The sequence below is a fragment of the Oryzias latipes genome, chromosome 16 (genome assembly GCF_053564925.1).
Source record: "Oryzias latipes strain Hd-rR chromosome 16, Olatipes_Hd-rR_3.1".
NCBI lineage: Eukaryota > Metazoa > Chordata > Actinopteri > Beloniformes > Adrianichthyidae > Oryzias > Oryzias latipes.
The window spans coordinates 25,253,454-25,279,223 of NC_136252.1; the positions used below are offsets into that span (position 1 = coordinate 25,253,454).

The following is a 25,770-nucleotide window of genomic DNA, read 5'->3' on the forward strand; positions in this document are numbered from 1 at the left end:
GACCGTCAGGGACCAACCTGCCGCGGTCGCGTCCAAGGTCGGGTAATCCCAGAGCTTCACGGAGTGGGATAAGATGGCTAGCATGCTCGCCGCGTTTGACGCTCCTTTCAGCGCGCAGACTGCAGAGCGCTTGGCCCGACGCAATCGCTCACGCGTGCGATTGAGCCAGCACACCACGGGGGATAGATATAGCGGGTGGACGCCGGAGGTCAAGACCGCTCCTCTGTTCAGTGCGGCCGACGCGATCAGGTCACAATCGGGCACGAAAGTCCTCGGCAGCATTCTCCAGCTGCTGTTCTCGAGTCCCCCCCCCCCCCCACCATCGTCCGCAGCGTTACGATCGTTAGTCGGTCAGATGCGCCGTCTGAAACCCCAAGCTCGAGGGACCGGAGGCCGTCAGCCTTCGCCTCACAGCTGGCACGCTGCTCTCATCGCGTCGGCCGTGTTTCCGGCCAGGTGCGAATCCTGCACGCAGGGCATCGACGCAACTTCTGCACCGAGCTCGCTCATCCGTTCGAAAACCTCCCGGTCGTGGGTGCGCCACGCGCAGTACCCGTTGCACCTGAACGCGTTCCCGGACTCTGTCCCCAGGTGGACGTAGTGGCAGCATCTCGCGTTGCGAAAGTGATCGAAGAGCTCGTCTTCGCTCGACGCCCAAATCAGACCCAGAGAGGCACCCGCGTTCTCGCCCAGCCGAGTGTCGTTCGCGCCGGCCGCCGACTTGGCGATCAGGTACAGCCTGGATGCGCTCGAGCCGTTCTTGCACGGAACGGTCGAGTTGGTCACGTCGCCCGTGCGATAGAGCGTGCCCGAGCACGAGGACACGCAGCCCACGAGCTGCAGCGCCTCTTTGACCAACGACGGTTTGGAAATCACGCAGTGTAGCAGGTACCAGAGGTGCTCGCTTCGAGCAGGCACGTCCCCCAGAGTCAGCGTGATCACGTTGTTCAGCAGCGAGGTTCTCACAGCCTGTGCGGGAGCAGCGCCTGTGCGCGCGTTCGTCCATTCCCTGTTGCACCTGACCATGTCGTGGAACCGTTTCAGGGACCTGTTCCATTCTGACACGAAGATGTGTATCGGTATCGCGGGGATGCACAGCTCGCTTTGGCTCCTCGCGAAGCTCCGCATGCACCTCACGGCCATCTGTGCGCTACCCTTTGCACAGTACGTGTTGTACAGATCCACTATCGACGCATACTCTTCCGTGCGAGCTGCGAGGGGAGCCAGCTGCACGCAAAGGTCTCCCACTTGAGGCGCCTGCTTTACCGTGGAAGGAATCATCTGCGATGCGACGTAACTGAAATCGACAGCGCCCATGGCCATGTTATCGCAGCTTCTCTTCCAACAGGACGAGGCGCCCGTGTGTACCGCGTCGTCGTCGTCAGCCTCTTCGCAACGCGAATGTTGCAGTTGCTGAACCTGAGCCACCGTCACAGAGGGCAGGTTGAGGGTAACGCAGATCGAGTTCGCCATGATGCACTTTGGCAAAACGTTCGAACCGTGAGCTGGTCGTTAGTGGAAAGCGTACAGATCCTGAGACCGAAGCCCAGGAAAGGCATTGCGATTGCAAGTGCTGTTATACGCAAACGTGTGTTCATTTTTTAATCTTATTCGAGCGGGAAGTGGAAAGAGAACAACAGTGTGTGGAGCGTTCAAAGAGTTTTTCTGCTTTATTTCTTGTAGGAAAAAAAAAAAAGTAAAATAAAAAAGCAAGTCATACAAGCCTACAGACATTCTGAAAATGTGTACAAAAACATGTTATGCAGGGTCCCGGCCCCGGTAAGCGGAATCATCTGTGCACCGAGACCGCAGAAATGAACTCTTGCAGCGTTCCGTGAGAGTCAGAAATGCCGGGCACCTCTCCGGACGGCCTCAGAGTGTAGCCCGCCTGCTGCTTGTTTTTCGCCGCCGTCGTGTCTGTGCCGTTGCTGCGCAAGGAGCTAGTGGCCTCCGCGCCTCCGCCGGTGGGAGCGTCGTCGTCCGTGTCCATGGGCAGCGATCCTTCGCTGTCCCCGCTCTTTCCGGAGCTCCTCGCGAACGATCGCTGTCGCAGCTCTTCCAGTTCTTTCAGCAGCGCTGGGACGTCCACGGACAGGCTCTCGGGCAAAGGCCGCCGCCCGTCCAAGTTCCTAGGCTGCCTGTTGTACGGAGTGTCTCTCGCTAGGGTCTCCAACTCGGCGCTGGGCAAAGCTGACTGGGGTGCCCCGACCTCTTCAGCGGTCGCCTGGAACCCGCGCTCTTGGTGCATCGCATCCTTGATGCCGCTCTTGATCAAGTCGCCCATGCTCGCTTTGATCATTTCGATCATGGTCTCCCTCTTTTTCCGCGAGGCCTCCTCTCTCTCGGACTCTTGTCTGTTGTACTCCAGCGCTACCTCTCTCCTCTGTTGCTCCGTCAGGCGGTCGACCGGTGAGGGCTTTGTCTTCCCACTCTGAGATCGCGTCCGGGGACGACCTGACGCGACTTCGTTGCAGTCGTAGTCGTCGTCCTCGCAGTAGCTGTAGTGCGGGGCTCGCCGGGTCGACCCCCCCAGTGCCGCCAGAGCATCTCCCCCACGGACTCCGTATTGCGGCAGGCGCTGGCCCACTTCCTCCCCGGCTCGTCTCGAAGCGGAGAGTAGTCGCCTGACTTCTTCCAGTTCGTACCTCGACAAAGCTTGTTGCGATTGATCCTCGCGGGCCTCCATGTCCTTTTCGGACCCCCGACCCCCTCGGTCCGGTGTCGCGGCGTTAGTACGGGCTTCCTCGCCCGCACACAGTCTGTTGCTCACCCCGGTGCGCTCCGTGAAGTCCTTCGCCCCTCGCATCGTGAACAGAGTGTCGGGGTCCTGGGGCCATTTCAACCTTTGCGCGAGAACCCCGTTCTGTACCTTGATCGCTTTCAGGACGTCCTCGAGCGCTCGCAACTCGTCCGCCTGCTTGATCGCGAGCCGCCTCACGGCCTCGATCCCATCTTCCGAGCTCTCGCCCTCCCGGAGTCCGGGGTGTCCGGTCCCCTCCGGCTCCCGCGGGCTGCCCCCCTCGTCCGGGCGCAGCCCGGCTTCGAGGGCTTTGTCCTTCACCGAGCAAAAGCCCATCCTCGTCATGGTCCGAGACACGAGGTCCTTGTCCGTGAGCGCCACGCAGAAGCAGGCTGGTCGCATGGGCACCGAGACCAGGCTGCACTCCTCGACGACGGGCCCGACGGAGTTGTCTCCCACTGTTCCCAAGCTGAAGGCCGTACTCAGCGTCTCGTTTTTCCTCAGCTCCGAGAGCAACCTGGCGGTGTACTCTGTGCCGTCGCAGGCCACGCAGCAAAACAGGAAGGTCTTGTCCGCTGACCTGCTGTGAACGTGCCAGTAGCACTTTACGCAGCCGATGTCTCTTTCCGCGTCGTGCAGGAACACGGCCTTGCCGGGCTGCGGGTGGCAGGCCCCCGAGAATGACAACGCGTTCTCCACCGAGAACTCGGCCCTCGATTCGGGGTAAATCTCGTCGGGGGCCGCGCCATACACGCTGCAGACGCCCACGATGAACGAGTTTGTCCCGCGAGCGAGAATGTCCCGCAGAGCCTCCTCGTAATCCCGTGTCTCTGTCCCGTAGCACTCTCTGCAGAAGATCGGCACGAAGACGGACGGGTCAGAGCGCAGCTCCTCGCCCTCGCACTCGCCGCTATCGGCGTAGCCCACCAGCGTCATGTCGCTCTCGCTCAGCAAGGCCCTCTTCTCGTCCGCCTCGGTCATCTTCACGTACACGCTCTGGCCCTTAAGGCAGAACAGTGGTCCCGTCCGGGGGACGTAGGGGGATCCTCGGCAGTCCCCGCTCGGCATCTCTCCTCTCCCCGATCGCGAGGCGCCCATCTCATCGAGAGACGTAACCCGCCGCCGTATATAGGCGGGCTCACGCTTCGAGTGGCTAAGTGTGGCACGAGCGTGGACGGGCTCCCGCGTGGAAGATAAGATTGTCTCCCCAGACGAACTCGTCGTCGAACTCCATGAGTCTCTCCAGCGCCGGCCCCGAGATGTGAACCACGTTCTCGACGGTGCAGTAAGGCGGGGTGCCCGCGAACGGACAGGCGCCCTTCCCCTCGGCCGAAAGTGCAAGCTCCGCCAGCAGCTCCGAAAGACGACCGGCTTCGGCTGGCGACAAGCCGAACGTCCCGCGCAAGTAAGACCTCGTCCTGATCCGCTCGAACTCGTCCTGGTCGAAACGCGGCACCTCCCCGCGGGACGGTTTGCACCATTTACACCTCGCGCGGTCTATCACGGCTATCGAGCGCTCCGAGCTTGTGCGGAACACGCATCGCCTGTGCGCCGGGATACCCCAGAACCACGGGTTCGTGGAAGAAAAGAGCGCCCCACGCACGGTCGACCTGTCGCTCTCCATCACCCCCCAGACTCCTCTGGATGGAGCACCGGGCTCCTCACGGCTCGCGAACGATGGACTCTGAGCTCGGGCCCCGCCCGTCTTCACGCGGTGAAGCCTCGGGCCGTCCATGCCGGTCGACGCGTCACGGAGCGGAAGGCGAGGGGGAAAGGACCAGGGTGCCGCTCGGGGGACGGAGGGCCTCCGCGGTTAGTAATCGAGGCCGCGAGGCCGCTGGCAGACGCGGGCGGTACCCGGACGGCCCGCCGTCGTCGTCGTCGAGCGCCGAGAACGAAGCGTCCCATGACTCGCCGGGCTACTTGTCGAGCATGGCCTCCGAGGCCATCTTTCAGATGTTTCCCGAGGCAGGGGCCTCTGACTTGACGGAGGGCGAGTTGCGCAGCGTCAGCGAAGCGGATCAGTTTCTCAGAAAACAGTATCCCATGCTTCACATGAACATAAGCGGAGGGGAGCACCCCTCGATCAGGAGTCTCTGTTACGAAAAGGAGCGCTCCAAGTGCCTCCTGTGCGAGAGGTTGGACAAAAACACCCTCGACTCCATCGGAGTGCTCGAACCGCAGGAGGTGGCTCCGTACTTGAAGTCGTGCCATCACGCTTTCACAAGGAAGCAGATCAACCTTCACTTGGCCCACTGCGCGAGAGACGACGAGAACGTCGCCGGGGTGCTGCGCAGCATGACCCTGGACCTGATTTCGGGCTCGTACTCCCTGGCGAGCCAGGCGTCCGTTCGCGTCATGAACCGCGTGCGCACCCACATGGGTAGACTTTTCCTGGTCCCTGACCAGGCCGTGGCCAAGGTTCACAACGACGCGGTGAAGCAGTTCATAGGCTTGGCCGCCACGTGCCAGTCGCTCATGAAGCGCAAGCAGACAGATGCGGACAAGGGTAACGGCGACCCCGCTCACCCTCTCCTGTGAAGAGCGAGGCCGGGCTTCCAGACTCCTCCCGGGGGGGGGGGGGGGGTGGGGGGGAGGCGTCGAGTATTAGCGCGCACCTTCTCGAGCCGGTCAACGATCGACCGCCTCGGAAGGGTGGTGACATGCTCGCGCTCGTCGCCACGCTTGCCGTGTGGCTTCTTTGCCGAGCCCGAACCCAAGCGCCCGCGGACTACGAACCTTACGGGTATGCTCCTTACGCGTGGATCTCCGTGACGAAATGTGGCGCTCACACCGGCTGGTGCATGGGCACCAGCCAGGGAGGCTTCGCCTTGCCCAGGATCGGCTCTCAGGAGGGTGAACGGGACCAGTGCACGCATTATTGCCCGGGAAGTATCGGCGCCCTGTGGAGAGACACGCGCGGACGCTCTCCCGACTTGACCAGGTACCAGACGGAAGGCGTGATGCTGGGAGCCTACGTGAAGAAGCTCGACAGGTCCTCGTGCGTCCCGGTCCCGGGGGGGTTCGGGTGCTCCGAGCGGGTGGTCCCGCACGCGCCGCTGAACAGGATATCGGCGATGCTGCACGCCAGCCCTCGCAACAGAGACTATTACTTCGGGGCGAACTCGTCGGCCGAATGCGACCCGGGAGCTCAGTGCGCGGCCTACAAGCTCATGAAGAGAACGCTGCGCGCGCCCGAGGCCAGCAGGCGGTGGCCTGACTCGGACGACGTCCTGGCCATCCGCAACTCGGCCTACGCCTGCGTGCTGGTGTACGTCGGCCTGGGGGACGCAGAGGCGATGGGCGCCTGCCACCAGCAGCTGGGAGACAACTGTTTCGAATCCAACGGCAACACGTTCTGCGTGAGCAGCTCGGAGCACGCGAGGCCAGGTCTGACCAACTGGGACGGCCTGGCCTCCGCTCCGTTGGCCATGTGTGAGATCTCCAGCGTCGACGACTTGGCCGCCCGCGGCCCGGATTACTCGCCGACGCCCGAGGATATCAGAGACTTTGTCGCACCCTCCATGTGTGACGCAACTGTCATCTCGGTGGAGCGCGCTCTGTACTCCTCGGCCGGAGGCTACTTAGCCGTAGCTCTAGACGCGGCCCTGTTCGCCACGGTGGCGCAAGCCGGCCACGTCGTGGCAAAGGTCCCGTTTGACGAGTGCGTGGTCCCCGTGTCCCCGGACCGAAAAGAGTTCCCCGCGGTCCTGGAGTCCGTGGCCGAAACCCTGGCGAGGGTCAGCACCTCGGTCTCGTCCACGGCTTTGCTCTTGGACGCCAGCCGGTGGGGGCTGACGAACTGCTCCAAGTCGAACTGGGAAAGGCGTCAGTTCGGCAGAGTTGCGAAGCTTGCCGCGTCCGCCCTGCACAGACGAGGCGTCCGCAAGTTGTTCCTCGGACTGCCTCCTTCTCGCGGGCTGCTGGCGAGCACTGACTTCTTGGACCTGGCCGAGTTCGAAGCGTTCGTGACGCCGCGGGGCCGCGCGGACGCGAAGGATCCCAGGCACTGCCAGAACGCGTGGGTGAGCCCGAGCGGACAGAGGACTGACGGCGGCGACGACGAGCGCTACGCCGTCGTCCCCTACCTCATGACTCTGCTCAGGACAGGAGTCCGAGCAAACAAGATCGTCTTCACCTTATCCCTCACCGGAGGACTAAAGCTCAGCGCTCCTGAGGGCGCGGGCAGGTGGGAGGTGGAGGGCGGTCTGCCTTTAGCGGACCTGGAGACCAACACAGCGCTCAGGTGCGAAGAAGACCTCAACACCAAGTGCTGCTCGGGCTCCAGCACCACGGTCTGGGCCAGGGGAGTGATGGTGAACGTGACCGTGTCTTCGACGTCTTTCGAGACCCTGAAGCGGTTTCCCGAACTCGTGGCCGTGGCCTTCGGCGTGAACCAGTTCATGATTGCCCCCGTGGACTCTGACTTCAAGCGTGGCGTGCGTTCCGACATGCCCGCGATACTGGGAATCGCCTCGGCCGTGCACAGGCTGAGGGACTGGAAGAGGCAGCAGATGGCGGCGGGCATATCCACCGCGAAGGCCGGAGCCGCGAAGCCCTCCAGGTTCGCGAGGTCCGCCGAGCTCCGCACGCCGCCGCCGCTGCCCTCTACGAACGAAAGACTGCCCGAGCTCGACGAGCTGGGCGACATCGTGATCACCGTCCCGGAGAGCGCGTACAAAGATCCGGCGTCGGGTTCCAAGAGCTCCCTGGATCCTCGGTACAACGTGGGTCTGAGCCACACTCTGGTGTGCCCCGGCCTCGTGGCCGTCCACGGAGCGCTCGGGGTGTTCAAGGAGCCCCACAGGGAGATGTACTCGACCAGCTACGACAGGATCTACGTGGGGAACTTGTACGCCATGGAGTCGTGCACCCCCGGGGAACCGGACAAGCGGGTCGAGTCGTCGGGCAGGCCTCCGCAGGTAGCGATAAACATCAACACCATGGTGCCCACGACCGATCCCAATCACTACACTGTGGGGATCCCGGACGCGAAAAGGTTCGTCGAGTACGCTCCGCCCGTGAGCAGGGTGTGCACCGCGCACAACACGGGAGAGAGCAGCCAGGGCCTGAATCTAGTCTCCGTGGACGACAGCTACGCGTTGGACAGGCCGGTGGTGGAGCACGATCGCGGGGTGATCGTGAAACCGGCGGAAGCCATTCACTTCGTGTCCAACTTCACCCCGGGCCTGGACTACATCAACCTGAACGTGAGCTGCGTGAACTACGACGTGAGCGCCCTCAAGCCCTGCCTGATCTCGGTCTGCGGAGGTGATGACGGCTGCCGGAGAGACTACGGCAAGCTGTGCGATTCAGCGCACGAGATCACAGACGATGCCCGCAGGGCCGGAGACCTGATGAGAGAGGGTCTGGAGGAGTTGGCCGCGCAGGAGCGCAAGGCCTCTGCGTACGCCCTGCCCGACAATGCACCCTTCCCGGCACTCGACGGGCCCGAGCGACGCCGCACGAGGCACAAGAGGTTCCTGGGCTCGTTGCTCGGAGGCGCTGCCCTGGGTCTGGCATTGCACGTGTCTCAGAGAGTGGATCGCTTGGAGGTCCAGATGGACTCCGTGAAGAACGCGTTCACGAATGTCGCTGGGCAACTGGTGGAGGTGAGCAACCGGCTCGACGCCAACGTGGCGCTGATAGACGGGAGGATAGACGAACAGGAGAGGAAGATGAAGCGCAACACCGAGATCGCCAACAAGAACTTTAGACTCCTCAGGGACGCGATGAAGCGCAACACCGAGGCAGCCCTGCGAGACACCAACGTCAAGTTCTCCGTGATGGCCAGCTACCAGATGTGGTACGCTCAGATGCAAAGCGTGACCCATCAGATGACGCAGGCTGCCATGCACACCAAGTTCATGGCCAGGGGGGTGGAAAACTGTCTGAGGCAAATCGCCTCCAAGCGCTCGGGGAGCTGCCCCAGTGGCATGACCGTGATGCGCGATCACCCGGGTCTGTCCGAGTTCCCGACCGTGGGCGCGGCCCTGTACAGAAATCGAAAGCTGTTCATCGTGCACTCGTTGCCGAACGCCGTGGAGCGCGCCGTGGTCCGAGGGATCATACCAATGCCCAAAATCAGCACCGATGGCGTTCCCTGTTGGCCAGACTACGATGTCTGGCTCATAGACGGACGGTTCTACGAGCCCTCCGAGTGCCACGGAAAGTACTGCAGGAGGCCCGAGCTTCACGAAAGGTACAGGAGGTGCGTCGAGGACCCCTCGGAATGCAAGACCGTGTGCGGAGAGTGCCACAGAAACATCTGCTACCGCGACAAGAAGGTAACTTGGATGGAGGGGTCGGTCACGGTCGAGATCGAATCCCCCCCGCTGAAGCCTTTCTCCAGGCCGCACATATCGGACGGGCCGGTGTCGTTCGCGGACCTGCTGAAAGACAGTCTGCCCGGGACTCCTGAAATGGAGCTGCTGCGAGCCGTGAACACGACGTCGAACCTGTTGTCCGTGCGTCAAAACCTGAACAACATCACCAGAGACCTGACTGATTTTGACGCAAAGTACAACGAGATCGTGGCAGGGAGAGTCTCTTTGGGAGGCTGGCTATCGGGGTTCGCCAGCAGCTCGGCTTTGTGGATTTCGATGGGCCTTCTCACGACCTGGTGCGGAGCGCTTTCTGCTGGGATCATCTACTTGGTGTACTGCGGAGGGGGAGGCGGAGCAGGGCCTGCGATCCCCAGATCCGCAAAGCTGAGGAGGACTAAGATGCTGTAGTTTGCGTAGTTGGATCGAATGTGTATTTTTTTTTTCATTTTGTCTGTGTTGCATGTGCACCATCCTTTGGATAGAAGCAGATCTATCTTGTCGTGAAACTGTTTGAAAAGCTCGGTGCTCTCTGAGATGGACACTGTGCGTTTGAGTGCGAAATAAAGGAGCTCGTTCAAAAATGCTCTCGTTGCTTTGAAGTGTTTTGCCACCGAACACAGCTTGCGCTTCATCTCTGGGAAAATACACTACACATTTTCTTTGTCAAAAAAAAAAAAACCCAAAAAAATGTGTTCACACGTTCACGGCAGTGCACCCTGTGCTTTATTCCTGCCGATCTCCGGAGTGGGAAAGAGAAATGTAGTTTGCGTAGTGGGTTTTCATGTGTATTTCATTTTGTCTGTGTTGCATGTGCACCATCCTTTGGATATAAGCAGATGTATCTTGTCGTGAAACTGTTTGAAAAGCTCGGTGCTCTCTGAGATGGACACTGTGCGTTTGAGTGCGAAATAAAGGAGCTCGTTCAAAAATGCTCTCGTTGCTTTGAAGTGTTTTGCCACCGAACACAGCTTGCGCTTCATCTCTGGGAAAATACACTACACATTTTCTTTGTCAAAAAAAAAAACCAAAAAATGTGTTCACACGTTCACGGCAGTGCACCCTGTGCTTTATTCCTGCCGATCTCCGGAGTGGGAAAGAGAAATGTAGTTTGCGTAGTGGGTTTTCATGTGTATTTCATTTTGTCTGTGTTGCATGTGCACCATCCTTTGGATATAAGCAGATGTATCTTGTCGTGAAACTGTTTGAAAAGCTCGGTGCGCTCTGAGATGGACACTGTGCGTTTGAGTGCGAAATAAAGGAGCTCGTTCAAAAATGCTCTCGTTGCTTTGAAGTGTTTTGCCACCGAACACAGCTTGCGCTTCATCTCTGGGAAAATACACTACACATTTTCTTTGTCAAAAAAAAAAACCAAAAAATGTGTTCACACGTTCACGGCAGTGCACCCTGTGCTTTATTCCTGCCGATCTCCGGAGTGGGAAAGAGAGAGGTTTGTAAGCTTGGCTTCTGCAAGCGTGAATTGACAAAACAAAAAAAACAAAACAAAAAAAAACATCTGCGTGCACAAGCAGTTGCGCTGATCAGAAGTAATTTTATGGTCACCAACACCACTCTGCTCTCTTTTCTCCCCCCACCTTCATAGAGCATGGGCTTCCACTGCTCCTCCCAAGTCTCCACCTTCATCTTTTACTCCCTGCCTCTCCTTTTTTCCTATTGGTCCCAAACATTCTCCACCTTCCCCTGAGCACTGCTCCTCCCAAGTCTCCACCTTCATGTCTTACTCCCTGCCTCTCCTGTTTTCCTATTGCTCCCAAACATTATCTACCTTCCCCTGAGCCTACCAGTTTTCTTTTCTGAGCCCAGAACTTTTTGTGTTTCGAATGTCTGGGCTGCTCCGATTAACAGCGGATTGATGCCACCGTGGATGCTTGGCGTGCGAGATGCCGGTCTGACTTTTTGAGCTTCGCGGGAAGGTCGAGGAGGGAGGACAGTGACTGCGAGCATCGGTCGTATTCTATGAACTGCACTCGGCCGTTTTTAAGCCTGGTCGGAGGAGGCGAGTGGCTGTCGGACGGACGCTGTTCACATCGGTCAGACGCTGTAAACATCGGCCTGACTCTGACGGATCTCGTCCAACCCAGAGACGTCTTGCTGCGAGCGGAGTTCTTGCACTCTGGGGGAAGGTCAGACTCACTGATAGTGATGAGTTTTGTTTTGGCATGAAAGTGAGGAAGGTGAGAGTTTCTTCTGTTGCAGAGATTTCGAGACTGTCGAGGAGGGGCTATATAAGTGCTGCCAAGTTTGCTCACAGAGGACTGAGCTCACACCCCAGCGTTCGTTCGTACAGGAACACTAGAGATTCGCCCCTCGGCATCTGGGTGGAACTCGGCTCTCTGTTCTAACGAAGCCCGCGGTGCAATGAGGGTGATTTCGGCTGGATACGAGAACGAAAAGATGCAGAGGAAGGCCAGGCCCGAACAAAGAAGGATCGGCGGGGGCCAACGCAGATACACTACGCCTTCTCCCCTGCGCAACCTGCAGCAAAGGAGAAGGCAAGAAACGGAGAAGAGAAGGAGAGAAAGAAAGCGCTTCGACTGGACGCCCGAGTGGGCCGAGGGCGAGATCTCCCGCCGCGACCAGAGGGATGGAGTCCGCGATCGTTACCGAGGAAGCGGACGCGAGCGGGCCCTCGGATGCGTCCGTCTCGACCGCGAGCCTCCCCTCTACCCGACACTCAAGAGGCAGGTTGGAAAGGAGCTCGACCCTGAATTTGCACCTCGTCGCAGAAGGACAAACCCTGCGGGCGGTTGCGTGCGAAAAGGAGACGGCAAATATCACCGGAGCGAGAGGATCAAGCGCAAGCGGGACCCGAGCCTCAGCCCTCGCAGGACTAAATCCGAGATTCGGCTCGTGAAAAGGAGGACCGAGCCAGAGGGGCCCACTGGTGAAGAACCGTCGCACTTTGGCGTGGATGTCGGTGAAGCTCACGACGGCAGGCGAAAGGCAGTTCGCTGGGCTGTGCCTCACGCCGGTTGCAATTTTGACCGCGCGAACCCCCAATCGTCGTCCTCGCGGAGAGGCCGTCGCACGGAGCGAGACACCGCGACCAGGCCCTGGAGACTAGGGTGTTGTTCGACAAAGGAAGACAGCTCCAGCGAAGGCGAGTACAGCGAGGGCGAAGAAGAGAAGGGCGAAATTCGCACGGCCGAGTACGAGGCCAAAGAGCGCGCGTGCAGTCCATCTGATGTCAGCGCCTCCTCCTCGGACGAAGACGACAAGAGTCGGGGGCGCGTAGAAAACGAGGCGGCCTCTCCGGAGGAAACCGAAGACGAGGCGGAAGAGGCTCGCGGCGAGCCTCTGTGTCCTGGTGCTGAAAGCGCGGGGTGTCGCGAGGCCCTCGCGGATGGAGGGCGACAGCCGGTACCGGGAGGCGCAATCTGCGTTGGACTCGAAGCCCTGCGGAAAGCAAACCACGTCGAGCCCACTCCGGCGCCTCCGCCTAGCCCAGTGGACGCCACGGAGCAAGACCGAGGCGCGGAGAGCGAACGCTCGCTCCGCCCGGGGGAGATCGACGTCCCGGAGTCCGAGGAAGGCGTCGAGGTCGCGAAGCGAATGGACGAAGAGCTGCACACTGCCATCTGGAGCATCAGCGGCCAGCCGTGGGTATCCCCGTCGATCCTGGGAGGCATGGTTTGAAGGTGATATTCACAAGTTGTCTTTTGTGTCACTGTGGGTGCGTTACAGAAACCCCTCCAGATATTATTTGACTTCGACTGAGGACGAGGAGTACGGTACGCTGGAGGAAGAAGCCAGCGCCATGCTGTGCGAGAGCGTCATCACGAAAGCGTACGACGACATCAACTTGATCACGTACCCCGATTGCATCGAGCCGCGCGCAGCGGAACCCCCAAACGGTTACCAAGTTCCTCCTCGGGTCGCTTCGACTTGCGCGGAGACGATTGAGCTTCCAGGCTCTCTACTTCCGCCACCCGAGACGGGTGACGAAGATCTCGACCATGGAGGGGACGGACGCCCGAGCTCGCAGCCTGACGTCGAGCCGCCGAAAGACGAGCCCGGCGCAGCGCTGCAGAGTGAGTCTCCAGGGCTCTGTCTCTCCGTGGAGTCCAACCGACGCGAGCCCAGGACGCCCGCAGAAGAGGAGCTTGCGTGCTGGAGCGCAGAGGGCAGCGCGGGGCCGCGCCCTTGGGACGGCATCCCCGGCGTCTCCCTATCCACGCTCGAAGATCTCATCACTTGCCCATCATGCAGACGGGTTTTCAACCGTGCGCCGGTGTGCTGCGGGTATCTCCTGCAACTCAATCGACCCGTGCAGTGCCTCTGCGGATGCGTCCTGTGCACGCTGTGCATCAGAGCGCAGGGAGGCTGCCGAAAGCACTGGGTCGTCTCCGAGAACGGAATGGTGAACGCCACGGCAAACGCGCTGGCTGACATGCCGGAGATGGAGGCTGTAGGAGCTTGGGAACTGGAGCGAGAAGGTAGCGACCGCTTCATGACGAGGATCGAAAAAGAGGAATGCGTTGAAAGGATGTTGGCCGAAGGGTCGCCAAGTGACGAGGAACTTCAGCGAGGTAAGAGGCACACCCTCTAGCACCTCGACCTTGCACAGCTTCAAGAGTCTGACTTTCCTCTCTCTGATTTCTCTCTCTCTTTTTTTTTTTTACGCAGCGTTCCAGACCCTGATAAAGAATCCAGCAAACGACATGTCTTTCACCTACTGGGAAAATAAGCTCTTGCCTGAGTATGATGCCTACAGATACGTTTGCATGCCTCACATCCCGGGGTTTTGGGACCGCGTGCTAGTGGGGAAATGGTGCCCCGAGAGCACCCAGGCGGCCATCGGGCCCGACGTGCACCTGCCGCGGCTGTTCGACGTGGACATGGGCACGCATTACTTTCACTGGTGCTGTTTCGTGTTCAAGGAACAGATCGTCTTGGCAGCGTGGTGCACCACCAGAGTGTGCCAGGGTGGGAGCATGAGAGTCCTCCCACTGATCGACAGTTCTTTGAGGGAGACGGTGTCCGAGGTCAAGTTCAAGAGGATGATTTTCCTCCTGCGCACGTGGTTCACCGTGCAGTACCGCTCAAGGGAAGGCGGCGGGAGCGTTGAAAGGGACATCCACGTGGTCTTGGACTGCAAGCCGCTCGATGGACCCACCATCGTTCAAGCCATCGCTGAGCTTGCCGCCCGAAGCGGAATGGAGAAAGCGGATCCCAGCTACGTACACAAAAGGGTACGACCCTTCGCCTTGGACGCAGATGTGTTTTCGGCTAAAAACGCAGCTGCGGCCGCTCTGTTCGACTACAGGCCGCTGTCTTGCTGCCAATCCCAGACGCTTTACATGAACGTGGCAGAGGAGTTCAGCGACTGCCACCGTAACTCGGAGACTGGAAATACGCTGACCCGACCCATTTGCTACGAAGGTGACAAAAATGTCTACGTATGAACATTTTTGCTCACAATGTTCACATTATTTCATCATCATTTTTTTATATTATATTTTTTTTTGAAAAAAACAGGTGTGTGGAACATGATTGCATAGGAATTGTCATCGAAGTGTTTTGCTTTTACTCTTTTACAATTTGTTTTCTTTACCACAGTTATCTCAGAGGTTTCTTTCGACAAGCAGATGTTATTCCTTGTGACTGCCATTGAAACAGCGAAGGCTTGCGTAGTTGTCTTTCTACCTCGTGCATTTCTTTTTCATAGCATGCAATCCAATCACATGAACTGTACCCTCAGCATGCAATCCAATCACATGAACTGTACCCTCTTGAAATGTAAGACTTATTTTCCTTTTGTACTTTGAATAAAATCATATTGCTGTTGATTGAAGTACGCCTACTGTAGTCTCACATCTTCTCTCTACATTTCTTGGCAAACAGAATATGGAAACAAGCCAAGCAGTTGTGTTTTCAGAAATTATTTTATTCAGAATTTGTTACAAGATCAACACACACAGACAGTCAAACACTGTTGCATTTGAAAACAAAACAAAAAAGGCAGCACAGCAAAAGAGACACACTTTATACAAAGGGCAGGTACACTAAGAAAGAAAAGAAAAGAAAAGCCCTGAAACCCCAACAACCCAGACCTTCCGGTAGGAATTTATATGCGTTCCCCATCAGAGAACCGTAGCGGGACTACCCAGTTTAAGGGCGGTCACACGAGCCAGTGAGGGTGCCTCTGAGTAAGATGGCCGTCTTCGTAAGCCCCGCTGGCATCTTCCACCGTCATTTTAGACACCGGTTCCCTCATGTCGTCGAGGTCCCTGTGGACGTTCAAGGCGAGCACCGTCCTGTTTATCTTGGCCGAAGCGTTGAGTTGAAGCCCCACGCTGTCTGACAGAGTGTCCACCGCGCCCACCAGCCTGACAGCATCGATCCGGCCCCTGAGCGCCATGAGCATGTAGCGGAGCTGGTCCCTCTGAGTCTCGGCCGAGCGCAGCTCGTTCACGTACTCGGCGGTCACGGCCCTGTCACATGACTCGGAGCCGATGATCCCCTTGATCATTTCTATGTTCGCGTCCAGGCCCGTGATGGACCTGGCCACTGTGTTGATGGCGGCGTCCACTTCGGCCTCCTCCCTCTTCCTAATCAAGGCGATGGCGCGCTCGCGGTCAACTGGGTGCATGTACAGGGTCACGAAGAAATTGACCCCGCACAAAAGCACCAATTCAGCAAAGGCCCAGAGTCCGCGGGCCACCTTGCGCGCTAAGCCGGGCCCCCTGACCCGAGGCATCCTTCCTCCCTGCTTTCTCTTCTCTCTCCTTTCTCCCGCGCGCTTCGCCCGTTTTACGTTCCGTTTCCTCCCTCACAAGAACAGCCTGCGACCATGGTTGGGGCTCTCGAATATCCTGCTGAATATGGGAGCTATCAACCGAGCGGTGGTCTGCATGGGGTTGCAAGCGAACAGGCCCGTGCCGCTGATTCTGGGCGCGAGCCTGTCGACGAGGGGCTCGCCGCCCGTCGCGGCGCAGGCGCTCATGAGCTTCCTGTCCGAGGTCTTCCCGATGCTGTAAGTACCGCAGAAAGCCACCCCGAGCGAGGGCTGCATGATGTCCGTGGCCCGCTTGTTCCCATTCGCTCTCTCCGTGGTGTCCTTGAAGAGGTCCCCCACGTGATCCAGCACGCTCTTTTCGAACTCCGCCGCGTGCAGGGCGTCGCAGAAGACGCTGTGGTTGCTGTCCTCTCCGCCGTCGCCTCTGCGTCTGCCTCGCGACCTGAGCGCCGAGCTGAAGGGCCTGAGCAGAGTGGGCATGCAGGTGTAGGCCTCCGAGCGCATGAGCGGATCCAAGGGCACCTCGCCCGTGAGTCCCTGCAGGCTCTGGGACCGGCCGGTGGTGAAGATGTACGGCCTGCGGTAGCCGCAAGCGCTGTCGGACTCCGGGCAGAAGCCGTTGAAGGCGTCCGCGATCACCATGTCGTACGGCCCTCCGCGCCCCTCCAGGTGCACGTCTCCCCCTCGCACGTCTTTCATGTACAGGTTGGGGATGTAAAGCCCGGGCGACTCCAGGGTGTCCGGTATCACCACCGACTCGCAGTACTGGTTCACGGTGCACACCTGGTGAGTGTTGTTCGCCGTCGGGTTGCACAGCACCTGCGTGCCCAGCGCGTACAGAGCCGACTTTTGCTGCATCAGGGACACTCCGCAGCCCGTGAACCTCACTCCCCTGAACATCAGGTAGGACAAGCCGGAGTAGTAGACGGTGTCGTAGTGATCCCTGACCACGTCGTGAGTGAGCAGGGTGCTGTAGTGCATGCCGAGGAGCGCTTTGGCCAGGTCGTTTCCGATGCCGGAGATCTTCCTGAGTCTTATCGACCACATGTACGTGACCACAGAGTTCCTGTGGAATCCCAGGTCCGTGCAGGAGACGTGGCGAGAGGCCGTGGGCTCGAACTGCTCGCTGGCGTCTTCGGCGAAGGCCTCGGGCGCCACCCTGGAGAAGACGCATTCCCCGGTCAGACGGGCGACGGTCAATCCTAGGTTGCCGTCGATGCCCAGCTCGAGAGAGAGGTTCGGCTCCCCGTCCCTGTACCTCAGCGGGTCGCGCACCGCGTGGGCTTCGTTTTCGACGACGGGTTGCCGGCGATACACCCTCGCCCCCAGGCTCGGTAGGATGATCCAATACATCAGGTTGCAGTAGTCCATGTCGTCCAAGGTGAACCAGACGGGATATCCGCGTTCGTTGACCGTGGCCTGGGACCCATCTATGGCCGCGTAGCGCCGGTGGCTGAAGCAGCAGGGCATGGAGGCCACGACAGAGTTCGACCTGTCCCCCACCACGTTTCTAAACAGTGCCAGCACTCCGGTTATCAACCCCTCGAGCTGCACCAGGACCTCCTGTTCCTCCACGGTGAAATCAGGCGCATTGGCGCCGATCTCCTTGGCCCCGAGCGCCTTTCGCATGTACACGGCGCATATGGGGTCCGCCATCCAGGACCAGAACAGGCGGCCCCTCGTCCACCCATCCACTTCTAAGTCACGGATGGGCTGGTTCGCGAGAATCTTGCCTCTCATCTCCAGCATGCGCTGCGCACCACCGCGGTAATCCAGGGCTTTGCTGAGAAAGGTGAGGTTGAGGGTCACGGTCTTGGCGTGCTCGCTGTCTCCGAAGCGGGCGAGGAGCTCGCTTCCGATCTGCGCGATCTCGTTGGAGAGGCTGTTCATGGCGGAGGTGTTGAACAGGGCCACCCTGGGCCTGACGACCCAGCGCACGGGCTCGACGGCGGCCGATCCGTGAGAGGCGTCGTCCGGGGCTTCGGGCACAACCATGTTTCGAACGTCGAACTCCAGCAGCGACGCGGGGTTCTTGATCTTCTGGTACCAGTCATCGCTGTGCGCCAACTGCGCCATGCGTCCCACGGCGATCCCTCTGGGTCCGTTCCTCATGAAGGCGTTCAAGTCCCCCTGCAGCTTGTCCCTGCGCTCCCTGCCGAAGAGAGCTCGAGGACTGCCGAGGCGGTGCAGCTCCCTCAGCGTCACGCAGACCACGGCGCCGTCGTACTGGTGCAGGTACGAGACCGAGGGCGATCGCTGGGCCAGCTGCTTGTAGCCGACCTCTTCGGAGTCAGTGGCAGAGAGCACTTTGGACGGCGATATCTGGCCGAGCGCCGGAGCCGTGCAGCCCACCGTGAAGTACTCCCACTTGAAACCCTGGGTGTTGCTGAAAGCTTTGTGCTCCGTGGACGTCTCCCTCCCGCATCCGTGTTCCATCTGCACGCCGTCCACCAACGCGATGGGAATGCCGACCGAACGCCCGCCGCCGATCAGAATGTGGTTCACCGGCATCTCCGTGACCTGGTCCCTGAAGCTGGAGTCGTCCGCGAAAGCCAGGTCCCCGTCGCCCAGCTCGCGTTTGTTGACCAACTCCATGGTGAACTCGTGGAGCCCGTCGCCCCGCGACTTCTCGTCGGCGGCGGTGTAGACGCAGAACTCGGGCGCGAGCTTCACGTTTTCGCAAGCGATGCGCGTCCTGACGGCGCTGGAGTCTTGGGACACCACCCTGAAGAGGGTGTCTCCCATGACGAGGACCTCTGGCCTGTCGCTGCAGAGGACCCTGCGAGCGTTCTCCACCACGCACACAAAAGAATCCGGATGCGCGTTCACGGTGCCGCACATGAGCTCGGCCATCGTCAGCACAGAGTCCAGCTTCTCCGCTCTGGGGAGGGATGCGAGTTTCTGGCAGATCCTGTCCGTGAGCGTGGGCTGAGCCGCGCAGTACTCCAGGACCTCTATGGTCTTGGTGAGTTCCCACGAAGTCCTGGCCTGCTCCAGCTCCCTGCGTATCAGCTCCTCCGCCACGGAAGGCACCGTGATGCCGAGCAGAAATCCAAACTGCATGGTCACCACTTTGGACGTGTGCTGAAAGACCTGGCTGTACTCCCTGGTCCGAACCCCGTTTCCCACCGTGTCATAGGTACCTCGCTGGGCCTCTCGCTGATCCGTGATCTTGTAACGCCTCGTGAACCGCGTGCCCGTGGGCACGGACTTGTCCGGGATCAACATCTTGTACACGAAGCCCGCCAGCAAACGGCTCGTGTCCTTCTGCTGCTTGAAGAGAGACACTCCCATGTGGGCCTGCAGTATCATCACGACCGCGTCGGCCGACACCGAGGTGTTGGCCGCGGACGCCCTGATCACGTTCTCCGCCACGAGCTCGGAGAACGCCCCGGTCGAGTCGGCCAGAAACCCAGGCGCTTTGACCAGTCGTTTGGCAGCCTCCAGAGATCTCAGCGAGTAAACGCTGGGGTCAGTCTTGACCACGCTCATGGTGATTTATTTCTTTTTTCTTTCTTTTTCTTTTTTCCTTTTCACCCCCCCCCCTCTTCGGCGAAAGGGACCCTTGCGCTCACACGATCGCTCCGTTGCGTTCGCTTCCGATGCGCGAGGCTGGCGTTATCCTGTAAGGTCTGTCGATCTGGGTCCCGTGCGCGTAAGGTGGGAGCTTGCTCAAAGCCGCCAGCAGTTCCTCGCGGCACCTGCCCTCGTAAGTTAGTAAGCTTGGGTCATTTTGACCGTGGCGTTCCAAGAGCCTCTCCGCCACGGACACGTCCGAGGCGGAGTTGATAGCTTTCAGTTTCAACCTGGTCAGACCGATAGCTCTCTTGCGCGTCAGCGCGAAGTCCCTGAGGCGAGGTTCGGCTTCGTCCGCCTCGTCGCCTTCCTCGACGGCGTACTCGTCGCTGCTGTCTCCGAGGACCTCATAACGGTACCCGCTCGGGCCGCGCGCCGTCCGCCCGTTGCCGCAAAGGCAGCAGAGCGCCTTGAACAGTACGCAGAACATGGCCGACGAGAGGGGTCGAAGACGCGGCGGGAGCAGCTGAGTACGGGTGAGGAGCTGAGGAGCGGATTCTCATTAACCCCTCCCGGTTACCGTCCGAAAGTCGAGTCGAACAGAATTGTGACGATGAAGGCGGACGAAGAACCGTTCGACGTCCGGGAGGCGGCCTTGGCCGAGTGCGCCTTGGCGGACAGAGGGGACGCGAGGGTTCTAGAGGACTTCAGGAACGGCCGTTGCGCTCATCGTGCACGCAACCGTAATCGCCCCCGCGGAGAGGCGCGCTGGGACTGCTACGAGCAGTGCTACGACCTGTTGCCGCTACACAGGGACGTTGCGTCTTGGGCTTTTGTGAGCGAGGATCCGCAGCTGGCCGTGGTGATAGAGGAGATCGTGAACACTTTCAGCCCGGCCCTGTCAGTGGAGTTGCTGCTGTGCAACGTGCTGGGCAGCAACAGCGAGAGCGCCGCGTGCCTGGTCCGCTATCTCGTCGGGCACTACGTGGCCAACCGCCCCTGCTGCGGGCACATCAAAAGCACCCTGAGAAACATGATCCGCTGGACCGTGCTGGCGGGCTTCGTGCCTTGCCTTTTCCTGCCGTGGAAGAAAATCCGATCCCTCGGCCTCGGCCTGTCTGGTAAAGCTGCCGTGATCAACATGGTTTCGGGCTCCAGCGGGCCGGACGCGCGCCCCAGCAAGCGATGCAGGAAAGATGTCGAAGCGGCCCCGCCCCGTAGTGCCGGACGCCTGTTTGTGGTGTCGCCGGACGGCCTCAGCCCTCCCGGGGCCGCGGCTGAAGCGATCCAAGAGAAGGAGGCTCACGACGAGGCGCTTCCTCGCGTGCTCGAAGTTCCCTTGGACAGTCTGGCGGAGACAGCCAAGTTGCTGATGATGGCGTCGGTGCCCTGCGCGCCGGCGGCCGTGGTGTGTAAGATAGTCGCGGACTGGGTGAGGGGAGAGCGCGAGGCTTTCGTTCGGAACCCCGTGAAGGAGACAGAGCTGAAGATGTCTGTGGTGACTCTATGGGGTGTGATGAAGACCTTCGAACACGGACGGTGCCCGGTGGTGCCCGAGTGCAGAGCCTCCTCGTGCTTGGCCTTCTACGACAAGCGCACCGCTCTCGTCACCACGGTGGTGGACGGGGTCCTCTACAGACGAGCGTCGGTGTGGGACAGCAGCTGGTCGGCTTCGGGTCCTTCCTTTTCCTCCTTGGCAGAGAGGGCTCACGACACCGTCAAGAACTGGAGGACGCTTTTCGGCAGGATAACCAGGGGTCTGAACGAGGCCGCGGCGAGGCACGTGTACACCAGCGCGGGGGCCGATCGGTCGTCGCTGGCGCGCGTGGCAGACGTGATGCTCTCCTCGAGGGCCGAGCAGCGGGACGCTGGCATCTCGGTGGTAGGCAACGCGACCGACAGACCTTTGCTGGACAACCTGTCGCGAGCCCTCGCCTGCAACCAACAGACGGACATGCTGGGACTGCTGAACGACGCCGAGCTGCCCGACTCCTTGCTGCAGTCGGGCGCGTGCGCCTCGGTGTCCAAGCACAAGTCCGCCAGCGTGTCCCACAGCCTCAGCAAGATGATGGCCTCCATGATATCCGAAGGCAAAGAGGTCCTGCTGGTGCGCGGATTTCTGACCGAGGTCACCTCTCGTCCTCGCGCGGCTCTGGAAAAGCTCAGGTCCGAGTGCGAGGATCCCGGGCTGCTGAGGATGGCGGAGAACGTGTCCAGGCGTCTGGAACGTCGACTCGCCGAGCGGGAGGACGGGGCCGAAGGAGACCGGGATCCCGTGACCGAGCTCGGCTCGGACGTGAGGCTGGTGTGCAGCTACCCGTCCTCTGTCAGCGTTGCTCACCTGGAGGAAACTCTGAGCATTTGGACAAATTTTTGGCGTAGCGCCTTGTCGGGATTCAGCCACTTCAACAGGAGACACAACACCATACAGTACAACCACAGGGACGGCGTGAGAGAACTGGAGTCCGGATCCCCCGTGCACATCTTCCACAGCGCCCTGGTCGCTCTCCTCAACACGTCCGGTGCCACGTTCGCCGACAGCCTGTCGGGGAGAAAGCCAGACGGGTCCCTCTCCGTGAGCGATATCATGCTCACAAAGGATTCCCTGCACCCGCCTGCCTACGGCCTGCTGTTGGCGAACAAACTCGGCCTCAGGCCCTCTGACGTGAAAAGCTGCGAAGAGGTCACGACGGAAGAGCGGGTCCCGGGTGCTCCGCACGACCCGTCCGCGCTCTACATCAGCCCGCAGCCCCGAGAAGCTTCGGACAAAACCGCCGTGGGCACCGGGCGTTGATGAGACGACGAGACACGGACTCTCTCCCCGGAAGGCGACAGACTGGTCTCTCTGGCCTGTCCGAAACTGGGAACCGAACACGGTGGAGACTCTCCGCCAAGCGCCCGGGGCTGCCTTTCTACTCGCCGAGACGAGAGGGACAAAGCCCCGAGCTCTCTTTCGGCCCGATCCTGCGCTTTGCGCGTGGGGGCCTTGACGGTGCCGTGACGGGGAACAGGATCGTGAGGACAAACGGGAGGCTGAGGCGGAGGAGGAGGAGGAGGAAGCGATGAAGTCTCTTCAGGAGAGATCGTGGAGTTCTCCCGTCCGAATCGAGCAAACGTCGACTCCGCTTCGACCCTCTTCTCGGCTGTCTTTGTAGCTTTGATTCTTTTTCTGATGAAACCTACCCCGGAGGACTGCGCCCGCCGTCGTATTTGTCTTTTCGATCTCCTGCACGGCTGGCCGTCTCTCGAATTCTCGGGTAGGCTGTGTGTTGGGCAGTCGCCAACCAGTCCCGTTCTGACCCTCACGCGCTTCAGACCGGACCGTCCGGGCCCCGACTCGTCTCGTTGTGTCGAGACGCGGGCGGCCTCTCGACTCGAGCCCTCTTCGCGCCGCTCTCCTCTCTCACAGGGGCTCAGGAGGCCCTCTTCGGCGAGAGCGGCGAGACGTTCCGCGTCCCTTTCGGATGCGGGGCACAGGGTTCGTTCGGCCGTCGGGCTCAGCGAGCTGGAACCCAGCGCGCTCGACTCCAGCCACACGACGAGGCTGGTCCTCTCCGCGTGAAGCCGCGCTTCGCCCTTGAGCATCCACAGGGCTTCCAGGCTGAGTTCTTGCACTTCCTCCAGCGCTACCCTTATCCACAGGGTCTTCCGGCGGCCCGGCTCCAACGGGCAGAGCGCAATCAAGGAGGTTTCAGCTGGCACGCCGCTGTCCCCTAACGACCTGAGGAACCTGTTGATCTGTTCCACTGGGGCGCTCTTCCGCCCGGCGCGCAGCTTGTGCTCCTCCGTCGGGATGTACTGCACGAACGTGCAGCCCCGCTCAGATCGCACCACCCCAGTCAGGCAGTCGAGCGTGACCACTTCATCGCTCGCAAGGGTCTCGTAGATCCCAGGAGCCGCCCGAGAAGGCCCGACCGCCGCGCCGTCGACCCCCTCGTTCTCCGAGCGGAGATCTTTCTCGGCCTGTCTCGCCACACCGCTGACTGTGGGCGTTGCGGCGGAGGGACGGGCTCCGAGCGGAGCCGAGGCGAAGGCTGCGCTCGGCTTGTAGGAGTATGAGAACATGGTGGCCGGTGGAAGCGGCTCTCGTCGATTTCGCGGGTAATCAACAGGTCTCTGGGCTTGTAAATAAGCGGGTCAAAATCGGAGCGTCCTCGGGAGTCCGGAATCTCGATTCGCTCTCTGCGTGCGCCGGGATCTGCACGCTCTGGGCTGCACCTACTGGCAGACGACGGTCACGGTCAAACTGTTGTGCCGGAATATCATTTCGCAGAAATTCGAGACGATAGAAAACAAATGAAACAGCTCTCGTACAATTTTATTCGCAAGCGTTTGCCTTTGACCACTTTCTTCGCGAAAAGTACCTCGGAAATCTCCGAACAAATAAAAGGACAAAAAAAGCTCTCGTACAATTTTATTCGCAAGCGTTTGCCTTTGACCACTTTCTTCGCGAAAAGTACCTCGGAAATCTCCGAACAAATAAAAGGACAAAAAAAAGTCTTTGTCACACCTGAACGTACTTTATTTTGAAGGCTTGAGACATTGAGGCAATTAAACAACTTTCAGTTTTCTTCTCTCGTTGCTTTTCGTTTGCACACGTCTGCTTTCAACCACTATTTGTTGTTGTTCTTTTACAGCTCATTGCCCCACTCTGAGATTTCCCGACAGAAAAAGTCTTCCTTTTTCGAAAATACAAAATGTTTCGTCCAAGCTTCCCCTCTCCGACCCTTTGTCCCCGGTGGCTCTGCTTTGACAGTCGAAGCCTTCCTGTTCGCTACCAGGCACGATTGACCGTTGAGCACCCGCTTCGTGAACATCAACCGGCCTTGAGCAACCCAAAGCCCTCACGGTCACAGTGGAACTGTAACACCTGAACATACTTCATTGTGTATGCTTATGAAACCTTGACGCAATAAAACAATGAAACAGCACTGTGTTTGTTCTCTCACAACTTTTATTTTTATTCAGATGTGTTCGCTGTCAACAACTTTCTGCGTGCACACAACCGTTTCTTTTTCTTTTTTTTTTTCTTCCTTTCGATTCTTCTCTTCATCTTTCAACCTTTTTTTTTTGTCAACAGCCGAGTCGTCTTTGTGGTCTCCGTTAAGATCTCAACCTTAGAGCCAAGAGTTCGAAAGCGCGGTCCAGGGCCCCGGAGAACTCATCGTCCGAGAGAAAGTGTTTCAAGTTCAGCTGGGAGAGGCACTCGCCGATTTCGCACGTGCTCGTCAGGTCTCTGGGCCTGTAAATGGGCTCGTCCCAACCTTCGCCCTCTTGCAAGGTCCACCTCGGTCGCGGACCGTCTGAACGAACCGGGGGGCGGCGCGCAGGAACCCTGGCTCCCCTCTCTGCGATCTCATACACCGCGTGCCTCCAGAACTCCGAGAGATCCAGAGACTCGCCGCAGCGGGGGCACTCCGCTCGTCCTCGGGCGCTCCCGGACCGGCCCGTGGGGACGCGACGGGCCTCCGCCGCCACCTGTGTCGGGAGCGTGAACTCGGCCCTCTGCCCGCCGCAGAGGCTCGTGTCGTCCGCGTCCGAGGGGAGCCGCGAGAGCGTTTCGGGGATCAGCCTCATGTATCCGAACACATCTCCTCGGCGCGTGTAGACAAAGTGCCACTCTCCGCCGAGCGCCTCGCCGGCCCGCGCTCCGTCGGGCTGCTCGTTGCGAACTCCGCCGAACTCGAGGGCCTTGAGTTCCTTGACGCGAGCTTCCACGCGGTCGAGCCTCTCCGTGCAGGCTGCGGTCAGGTCACGCAGCTCCTTCGCCAGCGAGCTCACCCGAGCCGCGGCTCTACGAGAGGTGTCCTCTCGTTCGAGCGAGCTCAAGGTGGATTCGTAGTGCCGGTTCACTATCTCCCAGACCCTGAGGATGGAAGCTCGAGGGAGGCTCCCGAGTTCGGTGCCGCCGCTCACTTCGGTCGTCATGGTAGGGGGGCTCGCTATCGTGGGGACCGCGCCGGTCATTTAGCCCGACCGCCTGGGCGAGCGTCGTCGCTGGCCTTGGTGGACCTGTCCAGCGCGTGCCTCAGCGTGAGTTCACTGTAGCCGAGTCGCGAGAAGTCGACGTCCAGCAGGTCAGGGAAGCCCTCCGGGGGGCGGCGGGTCAGGTCGTTTTCGCAGTGGCAGACCACGGCCGCTATCAGCTCTGCTCGAGCGGCCTCTTTTCCCTCCTCTCTCAGGTAGGCTTCGTGGGCCAAGAGCATCTCCCGGTGCCGCACGCTCGGGTTGTCCAGGAGCCACGGGACCAGGTGGACGAACTCTGGGTTTTTCTGGTAGTAGTTGGAGAGGACTCTGTCCTGAAACGCCGTCAGCCGGCTCCCGTAGCGGCCGGCGAATGAGCCCCTCAGCGCCTCCCTGTAGCCGGGCCAGCGCGTGGGGTGGTTCCGGTCCCTGACTCGCAAAAAGTACATCTCCGTGAGGTACACCAG

General features: G+C 60.0%; 2 protein-coding genes across 3 annotated transcripts in view; both read left to right on the plus strand.

The window, feature by feature from the left end:
* LOC101163604 (apolipoprotein C-II) overlaps window positions 1-25,770 on the plus strand; it is a 302,043-nt gene that overhangs the window by 30,178 nt on the left and 246,095 nt on the right. The gene's annotated exons all lie outside the window — the stretch shown is intronic.
* On the plus strand, window positions 11,984-14,878 carry LOC144984603 (uncharacterized). Its single transcript, XM_078933603.1, has 2 exons — window positions 11,984-13,613; window positions 13,711-14,878. The coding sequence occupies exons 1-2, from the start codon at window positions 12,428-12,430 to the stop codon at window positions 14,487-14,489; spliced, it is 1,965 nt and encodes a 654-aa protein (XP_078789729.1). The 5' UTR covers window positions 11,984-12,427; the 3' UTR covers window positions 14,490-14,878.

Bases quoted from the DNA above. Each gene is read 5' to 3' on its own strand.
- LOC144984603 (XM_078933603.1), top strand. From the start codon at position 12,428: ATGGAGGGCGACAGCCGGTACCGGGAGGCGCAATCTGCGTTGGACTCG. The intron at 13,614-13,710 runs GTAAGAGGCACA...TTTTTTACGCAG, and splicing joins TGACGAGGAACTTCAGCGAG to CGTTCCAGACCCTGATAAAG.